Source organism: Phyllostomus discolor, chromosome 3 (genome assembly GCF_004126475.2).
Source record: "Phyllostomus discolor isolate MPI-MPIP mPhyDis1 chromosome 3, mPhyDis1.pri.v3, whole genome shotgun sequence".
Taxonomy (NCBI): Eukaryota; Metazoa; Chordata; class Mammalia; order Chiroptera; family Phyllostomidae; genus Phyllostomus; species Phyllostomus discolor.
The window spans coordinates 50,100,781-50,117,439 of record NC_040905.2 but is presented as its reverse complement, the minus strand read 5'-3'; the positions used below and the strand labels follow the sequence as shown (position 1 = coordinate 50,117,439).

The window sequence follows — 16,659 nt, the reverse complement described above, 5'->3', positions numbered from 1 at the left end:
TATTTGTAATGTCCCAAACCTGAGGATTAGTAAATGTCTATCAGTAATAAAATGAATAAACTGAGGTACATTCACACAGTGGAATACTGTGCAGCAACAAGAATGAGCCGACTGTGATCACAGACAGTATGCAGCTCTTAAACATGTCTAGTGAAAGCCAGGCAACAGAGGAATTCTGTATGATCCAACTGCTATAAAGTGCAAATTCAAGTAAAAGTAATATAGGCTGGTTAGAGCCACTACTCTGCCCCCTAACCCCCAAAGGAGGGATATGAGGGAGTCCTCTGGGAAGCTGGTAGTATTCTGTCTCTTGATTTTAATGATGTTTCAGTTGCACAAAATCATTGACCTTGTGAAGTGTGCATCTTTTAATATGTGCTATACATTAATAGAATTCTTTTTGTTTGTTTTAATGGGGGAAAGGACACCTGTACCCTCAGGCAGGTCTGCCCAGCCCCTCCTCGGGAACCTTCAGTCTCCCCAGTAAACGTGTGTGGGCACAGGGCACACATCCAGGATTCCAGTTCCCAAGAGCCCAACTCTGGGTTAAAATGTCCTGTGAACTTTACATATACTCACCGAAGGGCCTATTTCAGGGAGCTATTTTCCTAAGTAAAGGAAGCCTACTCAGAGACAAGGCTGCTTTCCCCCTTCGAGGACTCCAAATTACAAACTAATTTTGACTGGCATTTTCTGAACAACAAAAACTGGCCATGATCTTTTTTTCTCCACCAGCCTATCCCTGATAAATGGGATTTTAAAAGTGTTGTTTCTACTTGATTTCTTCTCTTTTTTCCCTCGGTGAAGTTTAACATAGAATGTACTTTGTGCAATTTTGTGAAAGTATTATACTAATGCTTTAATAAAGTTATAATAAGCTCATAAAAACAAGAACGTTTGCTCCCACCAACACCCCAACCTGCAACGAGGCTTTTGGCTTTACCTAAAGGGGTGCAAGGACAGGAAGTGGGAAGAGGGAGCGGTGGGGACAGACACGTGGATCAGCCCGGTGGATATGAACTGGAGGAGGGACGCACAGAAGAACACCAGGAATCAGGGGCTAGGATGTAGGGGTGGCCATCTCCTTGGAGGGGGAAAGACCGTGCGGTCTCCGCTTCGGACAAAGTCCCACAGGCCAAAGTGCGGGGACAGGCTTGGGTGAGGAGAGGGGTACTTCTGGGGTCAGAGGTGGAGCTTGGGAGCCCAGACTTTGGCCTTAGTGGCCCAAGCCAGCTTTGGCCCCGCGGCCCCCACCTGCAGCGCAGCCCGCGCGTCACTCTCAACGGAAGCGCCGCGCCGCTGGGGTGTCTGGCGAGGTGCGCGCCTCCCGGCCCCCGCTCCGACGCTTCCCGGCTCCTAGCCCGCCGCCAGCCTCTCTCAGACGAACGGGGGCGGGGACACGGTGGCACCTACCAGAATCTGCGACTCGAACCGCCGAAGAACCTCCAGAGACGACAATCCAGCCGGGACGGAGCCTTGGGGTCACTGGCGCGGAGGGTCATAGCAGAGCCTGGGAGGCAGGAGGCGCCGCCACAGTCTCGACAGCGCGTCCCAGGTCAGTGTGCGGCGCTGTCTCTGCAGGCTGCACTTGGGGAAACTTTGCTTTACTGTACCGGCCGCCAGGAAGAGGGCAACCAGGGCGCAGCTCCGGGTCCCCGCGGCCTCTGTGCACGGCGCCCGGTGCGTTCAGGCCCTGGGAGCCCGCACCACCCGCGCACCCTGACACTGCAGTGCCTCGAGCGGCGAGCGGGACTCGGCTCCAATCGAGGACCCGCAAGCTTCAGGGGCCTGTCCAGAGACTCAGCCCCGCCATCCTGGGCTTTGCGGCGGCTCCGGCTTGGACTCCACCGAGATGCGGGTTTCACCTCCTCCACCTCGCCGCGCTGAGGAAAGGATGAGGCCGCCCGTGGCCGCGGGAAGTCTGGGAGGAGGCGGGCAGGGGCCTTGCGGGCGAGGGTCGGCGCCACGGCTGGAGCGGTGCGCGCTCCTCTGCAGGAGCGCGCGGGTCCGAGGGTCGGACTGGGGCGCGTCTCCCCAGGTGCCTCGGGCGGCGGGGCGGTGGGAGGTGCAGGCTGAGTGCCGAGGGCCAGCTAGGGGCTACGGAGCGGTTTGCAGCCTCTGGCTCGAAATGGGAGCCCCACAGGGGCGGGTAGGTGGGACTCGTCGCCTCTCAGGAGCGCACAGCTTTGGCACCAAAACCCTGGAACTCATCAGACAGCTGGGGTCCATAGATGCGCCTATCACGGGATGGGGGCAATGGCTGCTCCCCTCGAGCGTGCCATTTCTTAAGAGAGGGCCGCATCCTCCGGGAGGGCGCCGTGGGGACCAAACCGCAGAGGCTCTGGGCTGAACCCCTTTTTGTGGATGGTGATCGCCTCAGCCTGCCTGCTTAGCTCAGAGACGAGGCGACGAAACGCGCACCCCGCCCCCATCGGTGCCCCGGCGCTGTCACCCCAGTCACCTTCCTTTGCCCTTCTCCAACAGCACCTCGGGCTCGCTCCCTCCGCGCTCCGGAAAAACTGAGGAAACGAGCTTGGTTCCCGGAGCCAGCGGGGACTGTGGAGACGCTGAGAAAACCCTCACCAGCTTGGAAATCGCCTTGGTTCCCTGAGAGTTGGAGGTATAGTTTTGCGTGTATGTGTCTGTTTTGGGATGGGGGTCTATGAAGGAGTGGAGGTGGAGCTGCCTCAGAGGCTTCAGGGACAGGGAAGTTACCAGAAGACACCAGCCCATTTCGGGTATGTGTGGGAAATATGGCAAACCTTATCCGTTACTCCTTCCCTTGAGCAATTTCGAAGTATTTCTTAACGAGCCCGTTCCAGGGAAGAGCACTTTTCCTGGCAAGTCACTACATTTCCTGGGACAGTCTCCGATGCATTTTTTGTTCTGGCACTGACGCTTGCCTTGCCTGGGGAGGAGACATATTTTCCGGGTGGCAGGCAGACTTGCCTCATTCCAAGTGCAGCTGGCCTCTGCATCCTGGGACTCCATGCTTTTTGCAGCTCTGTCTGGGAAGGGCAAGGCAGCACACCTCCAGTCCCTGGTCCATCTAACTCAAGGCTGTACTCTCCTCTGGGCCTGTGGGCTACCTCTACGCCTCTCTAGGCTGCGGCAGCCATCTCTGCCCTACACTCCTCCCGCAGGGGAGTTAAGCATCCGACCACCTGGAGATGATGAGAGAGACAGCCTGGGCAACCCTGAGCCAGGGGATAATAGCAAATAAGAAGTGAGTATTAAATGAGGATTGAAGAGTTTGCCACAGGTTTTCTCCAAGTGTGCATAGGAAGCACTTTGTATTAAATGTCAGGATGTAGAGCCTGGAATCTTATTTTTAACAAACTCTTCATATGAAGTTTATGTCCACAGAAGGTGAGAGCCTGTTGGTATAGGGACCCTGGCCCCTCCTTGTCAGACTCCACCAGCCCAGAAGATTCTCATTTAGTGATGATTGTTTAGAAATTGACATTTACTGAATCCTGAATAGGCAAGTATCTTAGGATTTTTTTACACCCTCCCAATCGTCAACTGTGAAATAGATTTTAGCCCCACTTTAGGGATGAGGACACTGAAGTTCAGAGGAATGGCTACGCAAAGGTTGGTAACCTTGGAAGAGGACAAAGCCCAGATCTTTGGTACACACACAACCTGCCGCCTCCTCTGAGCAAGCCGTGTCCTTTTGTGGGCAGCACAAAAGCAGGGAATGAGAATAAACAGGAGGGGCTGAATTTAGAGCCTAAAACCCATTTGTTAATTTCCACCCCCTTGATGCCCTCCTCCACCATGGCCAGACAGCTGACATTCTGAGAAGGAGCAGGGATCCTTTTAGGAGGTACAGTAAGAGGCTCACAGGAAAATTACATTTCTCTCAGAATGAAAGGAAAACTGGAGGTGGCATGGGGAGAAATCACCATAGGAAAGGCCAAACCTGTCATTCCCAAGATGGCTTTCAAAGCACTTCAGCCCATGTTGCACCACGGAGTTAGGTACCACATGTACCGGGTACGTACAACAGAACCCTCAGTGTTGGAAGCTGGCCATCCAAGAAGCAAGGAGATGTAAGGTAAAAGACACAGGAGCTTCTAAATAAGCCCTGGGGAACAGGCAAATAAGAGGAGGGACTTTGGGAGAGTTCTTTCACCTTTCCTTTAGCAGCCCCCTCATCTGTCTAGACTGGGGGCCTGGTCTGTGGGCAGAGTGCCTTCCAATGCCAGCAGTGCTTACAGGCTGCATCCACGCATAGGATCCACACCAGACACTTTTACAGACTCGTAATCAGCGAAATATGATTAACTGAACAAACATTGTAGGAAATGTCTTAACAAGAAATGAAAAAAACTAGACTCCAAATGGGAGAGATGTGTGCAACAAATTATTGGTATTTATGTAACTCTGAATAGTGTTGATTTCCTGCATAGGAACTGACAGCTGGCTGACAGAAAACATATCCAGGGAGGGAAAAGACATAAGTGGAGTATGAAATTTTGAGTAATATTTTCAGGTAACTTTCTATTTCCATTTAGAGTGGGTGTCTGGAGGGGTGAATATAGTTGCGGTTTGAATTGCTTCATTTATCTACAGATATTTTTAATAGGGCTTATAATTCTAAGATCCAGTGCTTTTTACTTTTCCCTGGCTTCCAGCATCCTGGCAGCAGGGCAGAGAGCTGGAGAGACTGGGGGCACCATTCAGCCTGTAGACTCTCACTTTATGCCCGTGTCCTCAGCATGCTGCCTCTAGGTTTGGAGTGTTTTTGATCGATCTGTTCAGAGAATACATATTTGTTTTCTTGCCTAAAAGAGTGGCTATCCACCACTTGGAGTCGGGTAAAGTACCGGGGGTCTAGTTGTTCTGTCCACAGACTTTGAGCCATCCTCTCACTTGCTGCCCTGTGCCTCATGGCCACTTGTGGTGTCACTGGGGGCCTCTTCACCCTAAAGTTCATGGGCCCTGTGGGTAAGCTGGCACCCTGCTCATCTCCCTGGTGACTTCTGTTGCAGCTCCCACTGTGTGAAGACAGCTTGCCACGCCACCATCCCTGCTCTGTCTCCAAAGCTTGTTTGAAATTGCTCCTCTGCTATCTCTCCTCCAGTTTTCTTTGTTCTTCAGAATATATGTCTTATTCATTTTTTAAGTAACTAAATTGTAATTTTAGTGGCATCTTGGGAGTAGAGAGAGGAACCAAATGAGTACAGTAATACGTCATGATGAATTGCAAGTGACGTTATAGACATTCGAATTTTAAAATAAAAAACAAATTTTCAGCTGCTTAATAATGGATATCTTATGATAATATTGAAATTACTGCAGTTGGAAATTATAAGGAAAATGTACCTAAAGGATATCTTTGTTCCATATTTCACTTAGTAGGCACCATTCATGTTTACAAAACATCCTTTGCAGATCATAAAAAACATTTAAAATATTGTATCTGTTACTTAAATAGGCTTTGGATTAGGGACGTGATAAAAATAAAAGAAGGCTAAATTCTGAGATAAAATTTTTAAAAAGGAGAATGTAGTGAGCAAGAAGGCAGAAGAAAGACTTTTTGTAGACTTGTCCGATTTCATTACCACTGACCAGGGCATGAATGTCACGTGATCATCCTTCCACAGATGAGGAATTCAAGACTCTTCAGAGGCTGAGAGACTTGATCAGGGCATTCAGCTAGTAAGTAGGAAGGTTGGGATAAAAATCTGGATCCGTCTGACCCCCAGATTCTCTCCAGTTGAACTGTAATCTATTTGGAAGTTGTGACTCAACTCTGGGATCATTTATAAGCTCAATTACAACAAAGGGTCTGACTGACTGGGAAGACGGTGTCCGTGCTGGATGCCCCACGAGGGTTTCACAGGAGGAGACACTACGGCCGCTGGCAGTTCTGAACTAAGATAGTTGTAGGTGAGAGAAGCGGTCTCATCACAGGTAGGGCTTACCTTGAGGCAGAATAAACAGGTCAAACTTCATTGCCAGCGTTTTTGCTGTGCAAATGGCTGAGGCAAAAGAACCAAGTGAAAGAGGATGAGGGCAAAAATGAGTCAAGGGGGTTATTCCAAAAATGTACTGATTACAGACGAGACACTAGGAAACCAACCGTGTACACATGTGGAGAATGAAGTATCTGATAACGTTTTTCTCTAAAAAACTTAATGTTTAAAGAATTTCAATGAAGGGATTAAGCAAAAACAGAACAAAAAAATAAACCTCATAGACAACAGTATGGTGATTACCAGAGGGAAAGGTGGGTGTGGGGAGGCAGAGGAGGGAAAAAGGGAGATAAATGGTGATGGAAGGAATCTTGACTTGGGGCGCTGAACACACAGTACAATATACAGATAATGCAGAAGTGCACACTTGAACCCTATATAATTTTATTAACCAATGTCACATCAATAAATTCAATTTAAAAAATTAAAGACAAAAGAATTTAGAACTGCTCTACTGAATGCGAACAGTTTAAATAGTGAGCAGTCCATGGGGTTTTATAATGAACAAAGGGTAAGCCTCAAGGAATTGTTTTTCTGGAGCATCTTCCAGTTCTTGGGGCAGGGGGTCTGCCTACGGCCGCTGGCAGCGATTCACTAGTTGCCTGGAGCTAGTGGTGCCACGGCTCAGCTTCTCTGAGGCCCCGGAGCCCACAGCACCCCCACCCACAGGACTGGCATGGTGCTGCTCCCCTCAGGCAGGGACCCCAGTGGGCAGCACATGGCCAGCCCCCCTTCATCACCCAGAACCTCCTGTTGCCAAACTTGAGGAAAGTTATAACAGAAAGTAGTCAGGTTTAGAGTAGTAGAGAAAGGCTTTTAATGAGAATAGGTGAAAAGGTTCGAAAGTCTCCTAAAGTTTCTTGTAAGACTTTATGAAAGGAAGGGACAGTGGGGCGGGGGGCGGGGGAAGAAGAATTATAGACTAGAATGTGATGTAAGCAAAAAAATTTTTTTAAACAAGATTGGCCCAAATATTAAAAACTAAGTGAGAGTACAATATTGAAATGTGGTATTTCAGAACTTACTCTCATTTGAATATGTTTCTAAAATGCTACTTTTGGTCAAAGGTGTTTTTACATTGATACTGTCCTCTTGTTGAACTGCAGTTACTAAGTCGTTTCTATACTTGATGTTGTGTTCCAGCTCATTTCTCTAATTCCCCGTTGCTTTACCAGACACATTTGTGTATGAAAAATGCTAAAAGAAGGTTTCTTTTGAACCACTGTCTCACGTGAGCTCTTTTCAGATGCTTTGCATTCAGAACAGACTTCTGAGTTGGGATCCACCAACCAACCCTAAAATTCCTAAGTTCCTGAGTTGTAGGTATGTCAGCCTCTGGAATAGCTTTTACATAACATAAAATCACAGCATTCACTTTCATCGTATTTATGTATGTGTATATGAGGCATTTTTACTTAGCATCAGGAATGACACTGACGTGGAAATGAGTAACGATATTCTTTTGAATACCGCTTTTCAGGAGCTTAGTATCTGAAGCTCCTCGAAAGCCTAGGCATACATACTATTGATAAAACCACAAAAACTGAGCTAAGTTGTAAAATCGAAGACCTAATATGACCATTTATAAAACTAAATTATGAAACATATCCTACAGAAACGCTACACTCTTTTCTGTATACATGTTCCGCTTTACAATAAATAGATGAGCAGTATCATACAAAAGAGTATATGAAATATGTACTGTTTAAAAAATTATAATAAAATGGACACCTATATCCATGCCACACAGTTGAGAAACAGAACATTACCTGAGCCTTAAAAGCCCCTGGTGTCTCCCTCCCAAATTGTGTTGTTCTTTCTACAACACCTGCCCCCAAGAGATGACATTCTCATAATTTTCATACTAATCATTCCCTTTGCTTTTTTCCTCTTTAGTGTCCCATTTATGTATGACTTTTAGGTAAATAAATTGTTTATTTTTGAAAAACTGAGTAGTGAGCACAAAATTGGATGAATAAAGGAAGGTCAATGTTGCTAATTCAGGGTGGGGCAAAAGTAGGTTTACAGCAGTGAGTACGCAAAACACAGTTTGTTCTTGTGTTATGAATTATCAGTCATTGTATTATTTTCCATGCGAACAACTATAAACCTACTTCTGTTCCACCCTGTATATGATGAAAGCTCAGGAAAAGATAAGGTGAAGAGTCCCTGGATCTTAGTTCACCTGAGCATACCTGAGGGTTTACAACAGCCCATTCTGGGCAAGGTCAAAAGCGAGTCTTGGGAAACCTGGGACTCGCCCTTGCAGGGCTACTGGCAGAGCTCTAGTGTAGTGCTGGGTATCCAAAGGGAATGGGTGTTTACTCTTTCTCCTCCGAAACTCACCATGGCTTATCCCCAGGTCGCAGAGCGGGTCAAAGCAGAACCATTGAGCAGGGCTGAGATGAGTTCCTTGGGTTGCCCCAGAAAGCAGGGCATCGAAGAGAGACCAGAGATGTGGTTGGGACAAAGCAAGTAACTTAAAGAGCTGAGGGCAGGCTCACCTGGGCATGGGGTCCTCAGTTAGCAAGATGGTGACGTGGCAGTGTGCTCTCGGAGGTGACGTCTGCATATCCGTCACCCTGACAGCTACTCTCACCAGCTTCCCGGGGATTTTCAGTGTCTCTCCTCTCTAATAATTTCTAGCCTCTGGTATCTCATTTCTTCTTTCTTGTTCTACTATTTCACCTTGGTAGATTACTTCCATCAGTAGATTCTAATTCCTGACGGTTTGGCTAGATACAGAATTCTAAGCTGGGAATCATTTTTCCTTCAGATTTTAAAAAACGGTCCTCCATTGTCTTTCATCACTCCCCATCTCCCACCCACAAGTTTCTGGAATCTTTTCTGTTTTCGGTGTTCTAGAAATGTATAACCATGTGTCATGCTCAGGGTCTTTTTCCATTCGGTATGCTATGTTCTAATTGGGTCCTTTCAATTTGGTGACTCATGCCCCTCAAACCTAGAAAATTTTCCTGACCTCATTGACCGTTTCCTCTCCTGCTCTCCTGCCCTCTCCACACCCACTATTTCCTCTTGCTGGGACTTCTGTTAGTTGGATGTTGGATGTCCTGATCTAGTCCTCTAATTCTCTTGTTTTTTCCCCTTCTGTTCCTTTTGCTGAACTCTGCTGGAGATTTTATCAATGTTATCATCCAACTGTTCTATTTAGTCTTATAGTTTGTATCATGTTTTTATCTTTTGAAGTTCTTTTTATAGTCTCTGAATAGTCTTTTTTGTTTCATGGAATCTTATTCTTGTTTCTTGGTTGCAACATCTTCTCCCTTTGAAAATAATGAGCTTTGGCAATTTTCATTTTCCTAATATCTGTCTCCCTGAGGTTGCTTTTTCTTTCTATTTGTTCTGTTTTTAACGTAAGAGGCTTTTTGGTTTGTTTTTTGTTTTGACTTGCTCACGATTAAAAGGCTTGCATTAAAAGCCAATGAGAAGTCTCAAGCCCATCAGTGAGACTTGTCACCTGGAAGCTTCACTGTAGGATGACTCGGGTGGCATGCTGGGGAGAACCCATAGTCAGTGCTCTTAAGCATCTGCTCTTCATCAGGTCGGATTCTTGAGATGAGACTATAGCAATTTTTGCCTGAAGGATAAGTGTATGGCTGCCAGTTTTCTTGGAGCCATGTTGTAGGCTCTGATCCAACAGATGTGGGGTGGAGCCTGAGATGCTGAGCATCTAACAAGCTTCAGGGGATGCTGCTGGTGCTGGTCCAGGATGGGATCACTCTTGGGGTAGCAAGGACCTAGGGATCTCACTGCTGTTCCAATAGCTTTTCACCTAGTCCTTCTTATTGTAGCTGTGCTCTCCACCCTCCCACCCCAGTTCTAGAGCTTTCTGCACTGCCTCTTTCAAGGATTCTGCAGTGTGCAGGGGCCTACTAGTTCACAGCTCTACCACCGATGACTTGAAGCGCAGCTTTTCAGGTTGGCTGAGTCAGTTACCACTGGCCCCTCTGCTTCTGGCTTCCAAAATGTCTTGTCTCCTTCTTCTTCTTTCCTCTCCCTGCTATCCTTGTTTGTCTTTTTAAAAAATTCTTTAGTTTTAGGGAGTTTCAGGAAGGGGCAAAATTAGACACGTGTGTGTTCTGCCATATTTACCCTAACTATAACCACCTGCTAAAATATTTTCCTAAAGTTCAGTTATATGAAGGTAAATAGAGCCTGATTTATGATAAATAACTGTGCTACTTTAAGCCTCTAGGATTTTTTTTTTACAAGGAGTATTCTTTACTTCTTTTTTACTTCTTTGTCTGCTTGTCAAACTCTTAACACAGTCCTCATGACCCATCTCAAATAACTGGGCTCTGTGCAGCCCCTCGAGTCCCCAAGCCACCCCAGCCTGTGTGTTCTCACAGCTTTGACTCATAACCATCTGCTTTTACAAGATCTCTTCCCAACAACTGTGTAAGGTCTTCAGGGCTGGGTTGCACTTCTGTAGCACAGTGCCCAGCACGTATGAGGAATGCATAGCTGTTTAACAAGTGAATTAATTTCTGTGTCATGTCTGTCTTTCTCCTTTGTCTTCATTTTCTTTCTGTTCTCTTCATCTCTTCTTCTGTCTGTCAAGAGGCCCTTATATTTTTTATCTGTTCTGTTATCCAGTAGAATTTCTTGTCCCATATTCTCAGTTTTAAAAGTATGTTAGTAGAATAATAATACTTCTCAATTTAAGAAACTACCTAATTAAATGAAATAGATTTAGATATTATATAAACTCTATTTGATTTTTTCTCCCTAATTCTAAGGACTGTTAAAAGACACACATTTCCTCAGCTCTAGATAAAGATATGATTTTTATCAACTAATAGAATTATCTGTTGAAGGAATTTGAACCTAAATTATCTAAATAAACAACTAAATAAATGAATGTTTTTCAGTTTGCCTGATAAAAAAGTAAAGTGTTTATAGTCTGTCTTCATTCATGTGTCCAGCCCAGAAAACTCCTTTTTCAGAGCAAATGTACTGCTGTCAAAATTTAACTCAGCAGTGTGTCGCTAACCCCGTAATATAGTCAGTGTCTGATTTTAATAATGGATTCAAGAAAAACAGTGAGTCACATTCTCGCCGTTTCTCTCTCAGTGTGAATTCCAGACATTGTGTCAGTTACTTCAACATCTCGTAGCCCAAGTAATTTTTCATCCTTTAAAAGAAACATTGAAAGAAATTGGGACAACTGTAATAGAATAACAATAATTAAAAAATCAATTAAAAATATTGAAATGTCCCTCAAATTTAAAATCTAGAAATAGTTGCATTATTTAACTAAAGAGCACATTTAAGTAGTAATTTAAAACTAGGACATTTTTATGGTATGCTACCATAAACATGCTGTACTCTATTTGACTCAGTTGAAATGACACAGAATCTTGGCTTTTTGCTTCAATTTGCATTTTAGTATTATTTTAAAAACATTTTTCACAACTGTAAAATAAGTAGATTACTGTTTAATTACTGTGGCATTTAGGGAAGTACAAGCCTGGTGTTAAAGCATAAATATTCAGTGAAGATTCTGAAAGTAAATTTTAGTTTATGATTTCCAAAAACTTGTTACTACTCTAAAATTTTTTATTCTTCAATTCACTATTTTGCCCTGTATTTATTAATAACTGTCTCATTTATTTCCTCTTTCTCTATACACATTTCAGACACTGCCAGTAACAGCATGAACGTAAATCGGGTTATTGATTCTGGCTAATCTTTTGGTCTTCATCTTCTTTGATAAACAGGTATTGATTTCTGACTTCTGAAGATGGAGGAAGGTGTAGAAATTTCAAGTGATGGGAATTCCCTGATCAAAGCAGTTCACCAGAGCCGGCTTCGCCTCACAAGACTCTTGCTAGAAGGTGGCGCCTACATCAATGAGAGCAATGACCGTGGGGAAACACCTTTAATGATTGCTTGTAAGACTAAACATGTTGATCATCAGAGCGTCAGTAAAGCCAAAATGGTTAAATACCTGTTAGAAAACAATGCTGATCCCAACATACAGGACAAATCTGGGAAAACTGCCTTGATGCATGCTTGCTTAGAAAAAGCTGGTCCTGAAGTTGTTTCCTTGCTCCTGGAGAGTGGGGCCGACCTCAGCCTGCAAGACCATTCGAGTTACTCAGCCCTTGTCTATGCTCTCAATTCGGAAGATAGGGAAACCCTGCAAGTTCTACTCAGTGCTTGCAAGGCAAAGGGAAAAGAGGTCATTATCATAACAACAGCAAAATCGCCCTCTGGCAGGCACACCACCCAACAGTACTTAAATATGCCTCCTTCTGACATAGATGGGTATCATTCCCCATCTACCTGTGCCACTCCTTCAGAAATAGACATAAAAACAGCCTCATCGCCACTTTCATATTCTTCTGAAACTGAAACGACACTTTTTGGCTTTAAAGATATGGAGCCTTCAGGAAGCCGTGATGATACCTGGGACCCAGGCTCCCCCGGGAGGAAGCCTGCTGTGGCCCTTAATGGGCCCAAGCCACCCCAGGCTCCACCCTGGGTCAAACCCCCACCCTTGTTAATGCACCAGAAGAGAGTAGCCTCTTTGCAAGAGGAGCTCCAGGATATTACTCCAGAGGAAGAATTATCCTACAAAACCAATGGGCTGGCACTTTCCAAGCGATTCATTACTAGGCATCAAAGTATTGACATAAAAGACACAGCACATTTGCTAAGAGCCTTTGATCAGGCCAGCTCAAGGAAGACATCATATGAAGAAATAAATTATCAGTCATTTTCTTCAGAAGGAAGTCAGCAATGTGTTGAAATCCCCATTGACCAGGACCCAGACTCTAACCAGACAATATTTGCTTCCACCTTAAAAAGTATAGTTCAGAAAAGAAACTCGGGAGCCAATCACTACAGCTCTGACTCCCAGCTCTCGGCTGGTCTGATCCCTACAACTTCAGAAGATGGCAAAGGTCTTACAGCAAAGAAAAAGATCCTCTCACCGTCTCCATCCCTGTTGTCAGGTTCCAAAGAATTGGTGGAGAATATCCCCCCAGGCCCCCTGAGCAGGAGAAACCATGCAGTTTTAGAAAGGCGCGGCTCAGGAGCTTTCCCTTTGGATCACAGCACCACCCAGACCAGACCAGGGTTTCTGCCACCCTTGAATGTGAATCCTCACCCTCCCATCTCAGATGTCAGTGTTAACAAGATCTCCAGCCTTCTTTCTTGTGGTCAGAAAGTGCTTATGCCAACAGTTCCTATTTTCCCTAAAAGTAAAAAAATGCTGTTAAGGAGACAGTCATTGCAAACAGAGCAAATTAAGCAATTAGTAAATTTTTAAGATATAGCTAGAAAACACATTTTGTTCAAATGTCGACATCAAAGAGACATGGAAATAGAAAAGGAATCTCAAATGTTCATTTTTTAAAATCTTGTAATTGGCTAAACAACAAAGGTTAGGGGGATTGACATGCACTGTGATTCCTAGTAGGCACTGTGGACACTAGTAATAATATAGTTTCTGGTAAGGGAATTCTCTCAAAATTAAAGCTGTTTTTCTCAAAACCTCCAAGTCCAAGTTTTTAATTTAAACAAAAATCAACAAAGAAAGAAGGTCACATGTGTTGGAGATGACTAATTTTTTTCAGATTTGCCAAATATTTTAGTAGGAAACAGTATCTTCAAGTCACTTGTTTTTAACATTTCAAGTCAGTAAATAAGATTGTAGTTTTCCATCATGCCAAAAGCATTTTAAAAAACCACTAACAGCTATAAAGTGTTCTATGATCTACAAGTTTAAGCTACAAAGAAAGAATGAACTAATTCTTTTAAAATGTTGACTGCAGGTAGATGAAAATATAATTAAAATTTCAATTGTCAACCATTATAGTAGACTGGAGTAGCTAATACTCCTGTTGTCAGCTTAATTCGTGTGCAACGGCAAGTTAGAGTTATACACGCTAGTGATGCTCTGTGCCCAGTGTGTGCTGTTTTTGCTCTGTTTTGTTTTTTAAACATTGAAACAAAAATGTTATCTTACGGAGCTCTTCTTTCTCCATATCTTTTAATTCCTGTTACTCTTTTTGCAGCCTATCCACAGGTTCCCAATAGGAAGACGTTTTACAGTTAAAAAGCATTCTTCTTGACTTACATCAAATTATCTTTGTCTTTCTAAAAACAACCAAAAGTTTGAGATTTACTCACAACTAGAAACTAAATGCCTGCTTCATTTTAGAAAAGAAAAGCTGATTATTAGATTAGCTTAGGTTAGCTAAAACTAAGAAAGCCAGTAGAAACTTAATTACAAAATGTACTAAATATTCAGCCAATATTAAACAGTATCTTTTTATTTCTGATACATAATTATTAGACATTTCTATAATGAGGATATATAAGGATAATTTCCTTAGTGTGATAATCCAATCATGTAGTATTTTAGGACCTGTGAATAATTTTTAACAAAATAAAAGAATACCATGCTGCTATTATAAAATATTATAAAATTACTTAGCTATACAATTTCAAAATATAGTGTTTATGCAAAGAATCCTTATTTCAACCTAGCAGTTTACAACAAAGAATAAATCAAACTACAAAACCTGAGTGTATGTGATGTCATATACAACTTCTTTGCTTCTGTCAGTAAGCGGAGATCTTAGCAATTGGGATGATGCTTTTCTTAGTAATTGGGTATAAGCAAGTTGTAATGTAGATAGTAATTATTTAATTTCTTGTGGCTTTTATTTGCAAAAAAACTGGAGGTGTTCCATTTAATGTTTTGAAGAACATGAATATTAATTATATTAGAAATATTTTTTGATTCAGAATTTAGAATTGCACCTGATGTTTATAGGTAATTAAACCCTTTTTGCAAGCTATAATATTGAGAAAAGTGCTTGGCTTTAAGTTGTAAGGATACAGGTTGGAAGAATATGTTAATAGATTAGTTCATAAAATGGTGTATCAATAAAGATTTAAAATTTCCATTTTGATTATCACTGGCTTTTATTTATCTCAAATACTAATGATAACTATCTCAGCATACCCTCAAGAGAAATTGTGCCACATATGTTACTTTGAGTAAACAGAAAACTAAGAATCTTTTGCTGCTATTCTCATACTAACATGAAAAAATAAATATAATAGGATTAAAACTTTATTGGAAGGAGAGGTTGCAGTCATCTATTAATCCTAAGAACACTGGGGGCTGAGGTGGTTTGAGCTGGTTGTGTTAAGTAGAATATATCACTGGCCTCCCCATGTTAAGTCACAGATGTTTGCAACAGGAATCAGATATGTACGCAGGTCCAGAGGTTGTTTTTTGTTGTTTTGTTTTTAGCTCTTAATTCACAAAGTAGCAACAGGCTCTGCTTCAACAGCCAATGTTTCAATTACATTTTTTGAACTCTTATTACATTCTTTCACCCCAAGGAAAGGATATAGAAGGGACAATGACCCGTCTTGATGAGCATGAACAGCACCAACCAAACCCAGAACAGCGCAGCCACCAGATTTAGCCAGGCTGGTCCCTCAAGCACACAGAAGCATAGAAACAAAAGAACCTCCTCATCAGACAGGAGGCTGGGTGAGCACCTTTCAAGACCTGGCTGTTTACTCTGATGGTGGGACTGGGGATTATTTAATTATTTAAAATTATTTAAAAATATGTAGTAAAGTATTAATAGCAATTATGTGAGAGAGCCCTTTAAGAAATGTAAAATTAAGCCCTGGCTGGCATAGCTCAGTGGATTGAGCACAGGCTAGGAACCAAAGTGTCCCAGGTTCGATTCCCAGCCAGGGTACATGCCTGGGTTGCAGGCCATAACCCCCAACAACCGCACATTGATGTTTCTCTCCCTCTCTCTCTCTCTCTCTCTCTCTCTCTCTCTCTCTCTCTCTCTCTCTCCCTCCCTCCCTCCTTTCCCTCTCTAAAAATAAGTAAATAAAATCTTTAAAAAAAAAGAAATGTAAAATTAAATAGGAAAGGAGCATCCTTCCTAAAGTTGGAATGGGAGGTGAGTGAGTTCAGGGACAGGCAGATGGGGTTTTCCCTTTTCTTTCCAAGTTGGTATAAATTAGCAATATCAACCTATCACTGGGAAATGAAGCTACACCTGGCTTTTGTCCTATGCTGTTTGGGTCAGTGGCACCACCTGACCTGTTACTCAAGCCAGAAATACATAGGTTATTCCTTCTCCCCCATCTTCTCCATCCAAGTATTTAAAAAAACTCTTAACAAGTTCTTTCTTCTTAACTTTCCTTCTGCCTCTGCAGCCTTCCCATCCACTTTTGCTACCACCTTAACTCAGGGCTTCATCTCCTTGCACTTCGATAATTCCAAGTTGCCTTCTCTTGCCATGATAACCACCTTTCCCACGCTTTCCCACTTAAACCGGTGTGAAGACTCCCATGGCCTAAGAGAAGGAGCATACTCCTTAACATGGAAAATGAATCTGGCCCCGGCCTAAATGTCCTGCCTCAGCGTGGTGCCTCCAAAAATTTATTTAAATTTTTATTTATTGATAGAGGAAGGGAGAGAGAAACATTGATTTCTTCTTCCACTTATTTATGCACTCATTGGTTGATTCTTGTATGTGCCCTGACCAGGGATTGAACCCGCAATCTTGATCTATCAATGCAATGTTCCAAACAACTGAGCTACCTGTCCAAGGCCACAGAGTTTTTTTTGTTTATTTTTTTTAACAGGTCAGATCAGGTT

The 16,659-nt window shown here is 43.3% G+C and overlaps 2 protein-coding genes across 5 annotated transcripts in view; one reads left to right on the top strand and one right to left on the bottom strand.

Annotated features, from left to right (window-relative positions):
• Positions 1 to 849: 849 nt before the first annotated feature.
• ANKRD34B (ankyrin repeat domain 34B) lies at positions 850 to 14,926 on the top strand. 4 transcript variants are annotated; one of them, XM_036020469.1, is made up of 4 exons: positions 850 to 1,555; positions 2,485 to 2,620; positions 4,416 to 4,498; positions 11,726 to 14,926. In XM_036020469.1, exon 4 carries the CDS (start codon positions 11,749 to 11,751, stop codon positions 13,279 to 13,281), a length of 1,533 nt encoding a protein of 510 aa, XP_035876362.1. In that variant the 5' UTR covers positions 850 to 1,555; positions 2,485 to 2,620; positions 4,416 to 4,498; positions 11,726 to 11,748; the 3' UTR covers positions 13,282 to 14,926. The 4 variants fall into 4 exon arrangements, with proteins under 4 accessions (XP_035876362.1, XP_028373510.1, XP_035876361.1 ...); XM_028517709.2 differs by lacking the exon at positions 4,416 to 4,498 and having other exon boundaries at positions 851 to 1,555; XM_036020468.1 differs by lacking the exon at positions 4,416 to 4,498 and having other exon boundaries at positions 851 to 2,038.
• Positions 11,575 to 16,659, bottom strand: part of FAM151B (family with sequence similarity 151 member B) — a 45,594-nt gene continuing 40,509 nt past the window's right edge. The window contains exon 6 of the mRNA XM_036020472.1: positions 11,575 to 11,849. Within this exon, the coding sequence (XP_035876365.1) occupies positions 11,822 to 11,849 (28 nt within the window). The 3' untranslated portion in view covers positions 11,575 to 11,821. The remainder of the gene's footprint in view (positions 11,850 to 16,659) is intronic.

Bases quoted from the DNA above. Each gene is read 5' to 3' on its own strand.
- ANKRD34B (XM_036020469.1), top strand. From the start codon at position 11,749: ATGGAGGAAGGTGTAGAAATTTCAAGTGATGGGAATTCCCTGATCAAA.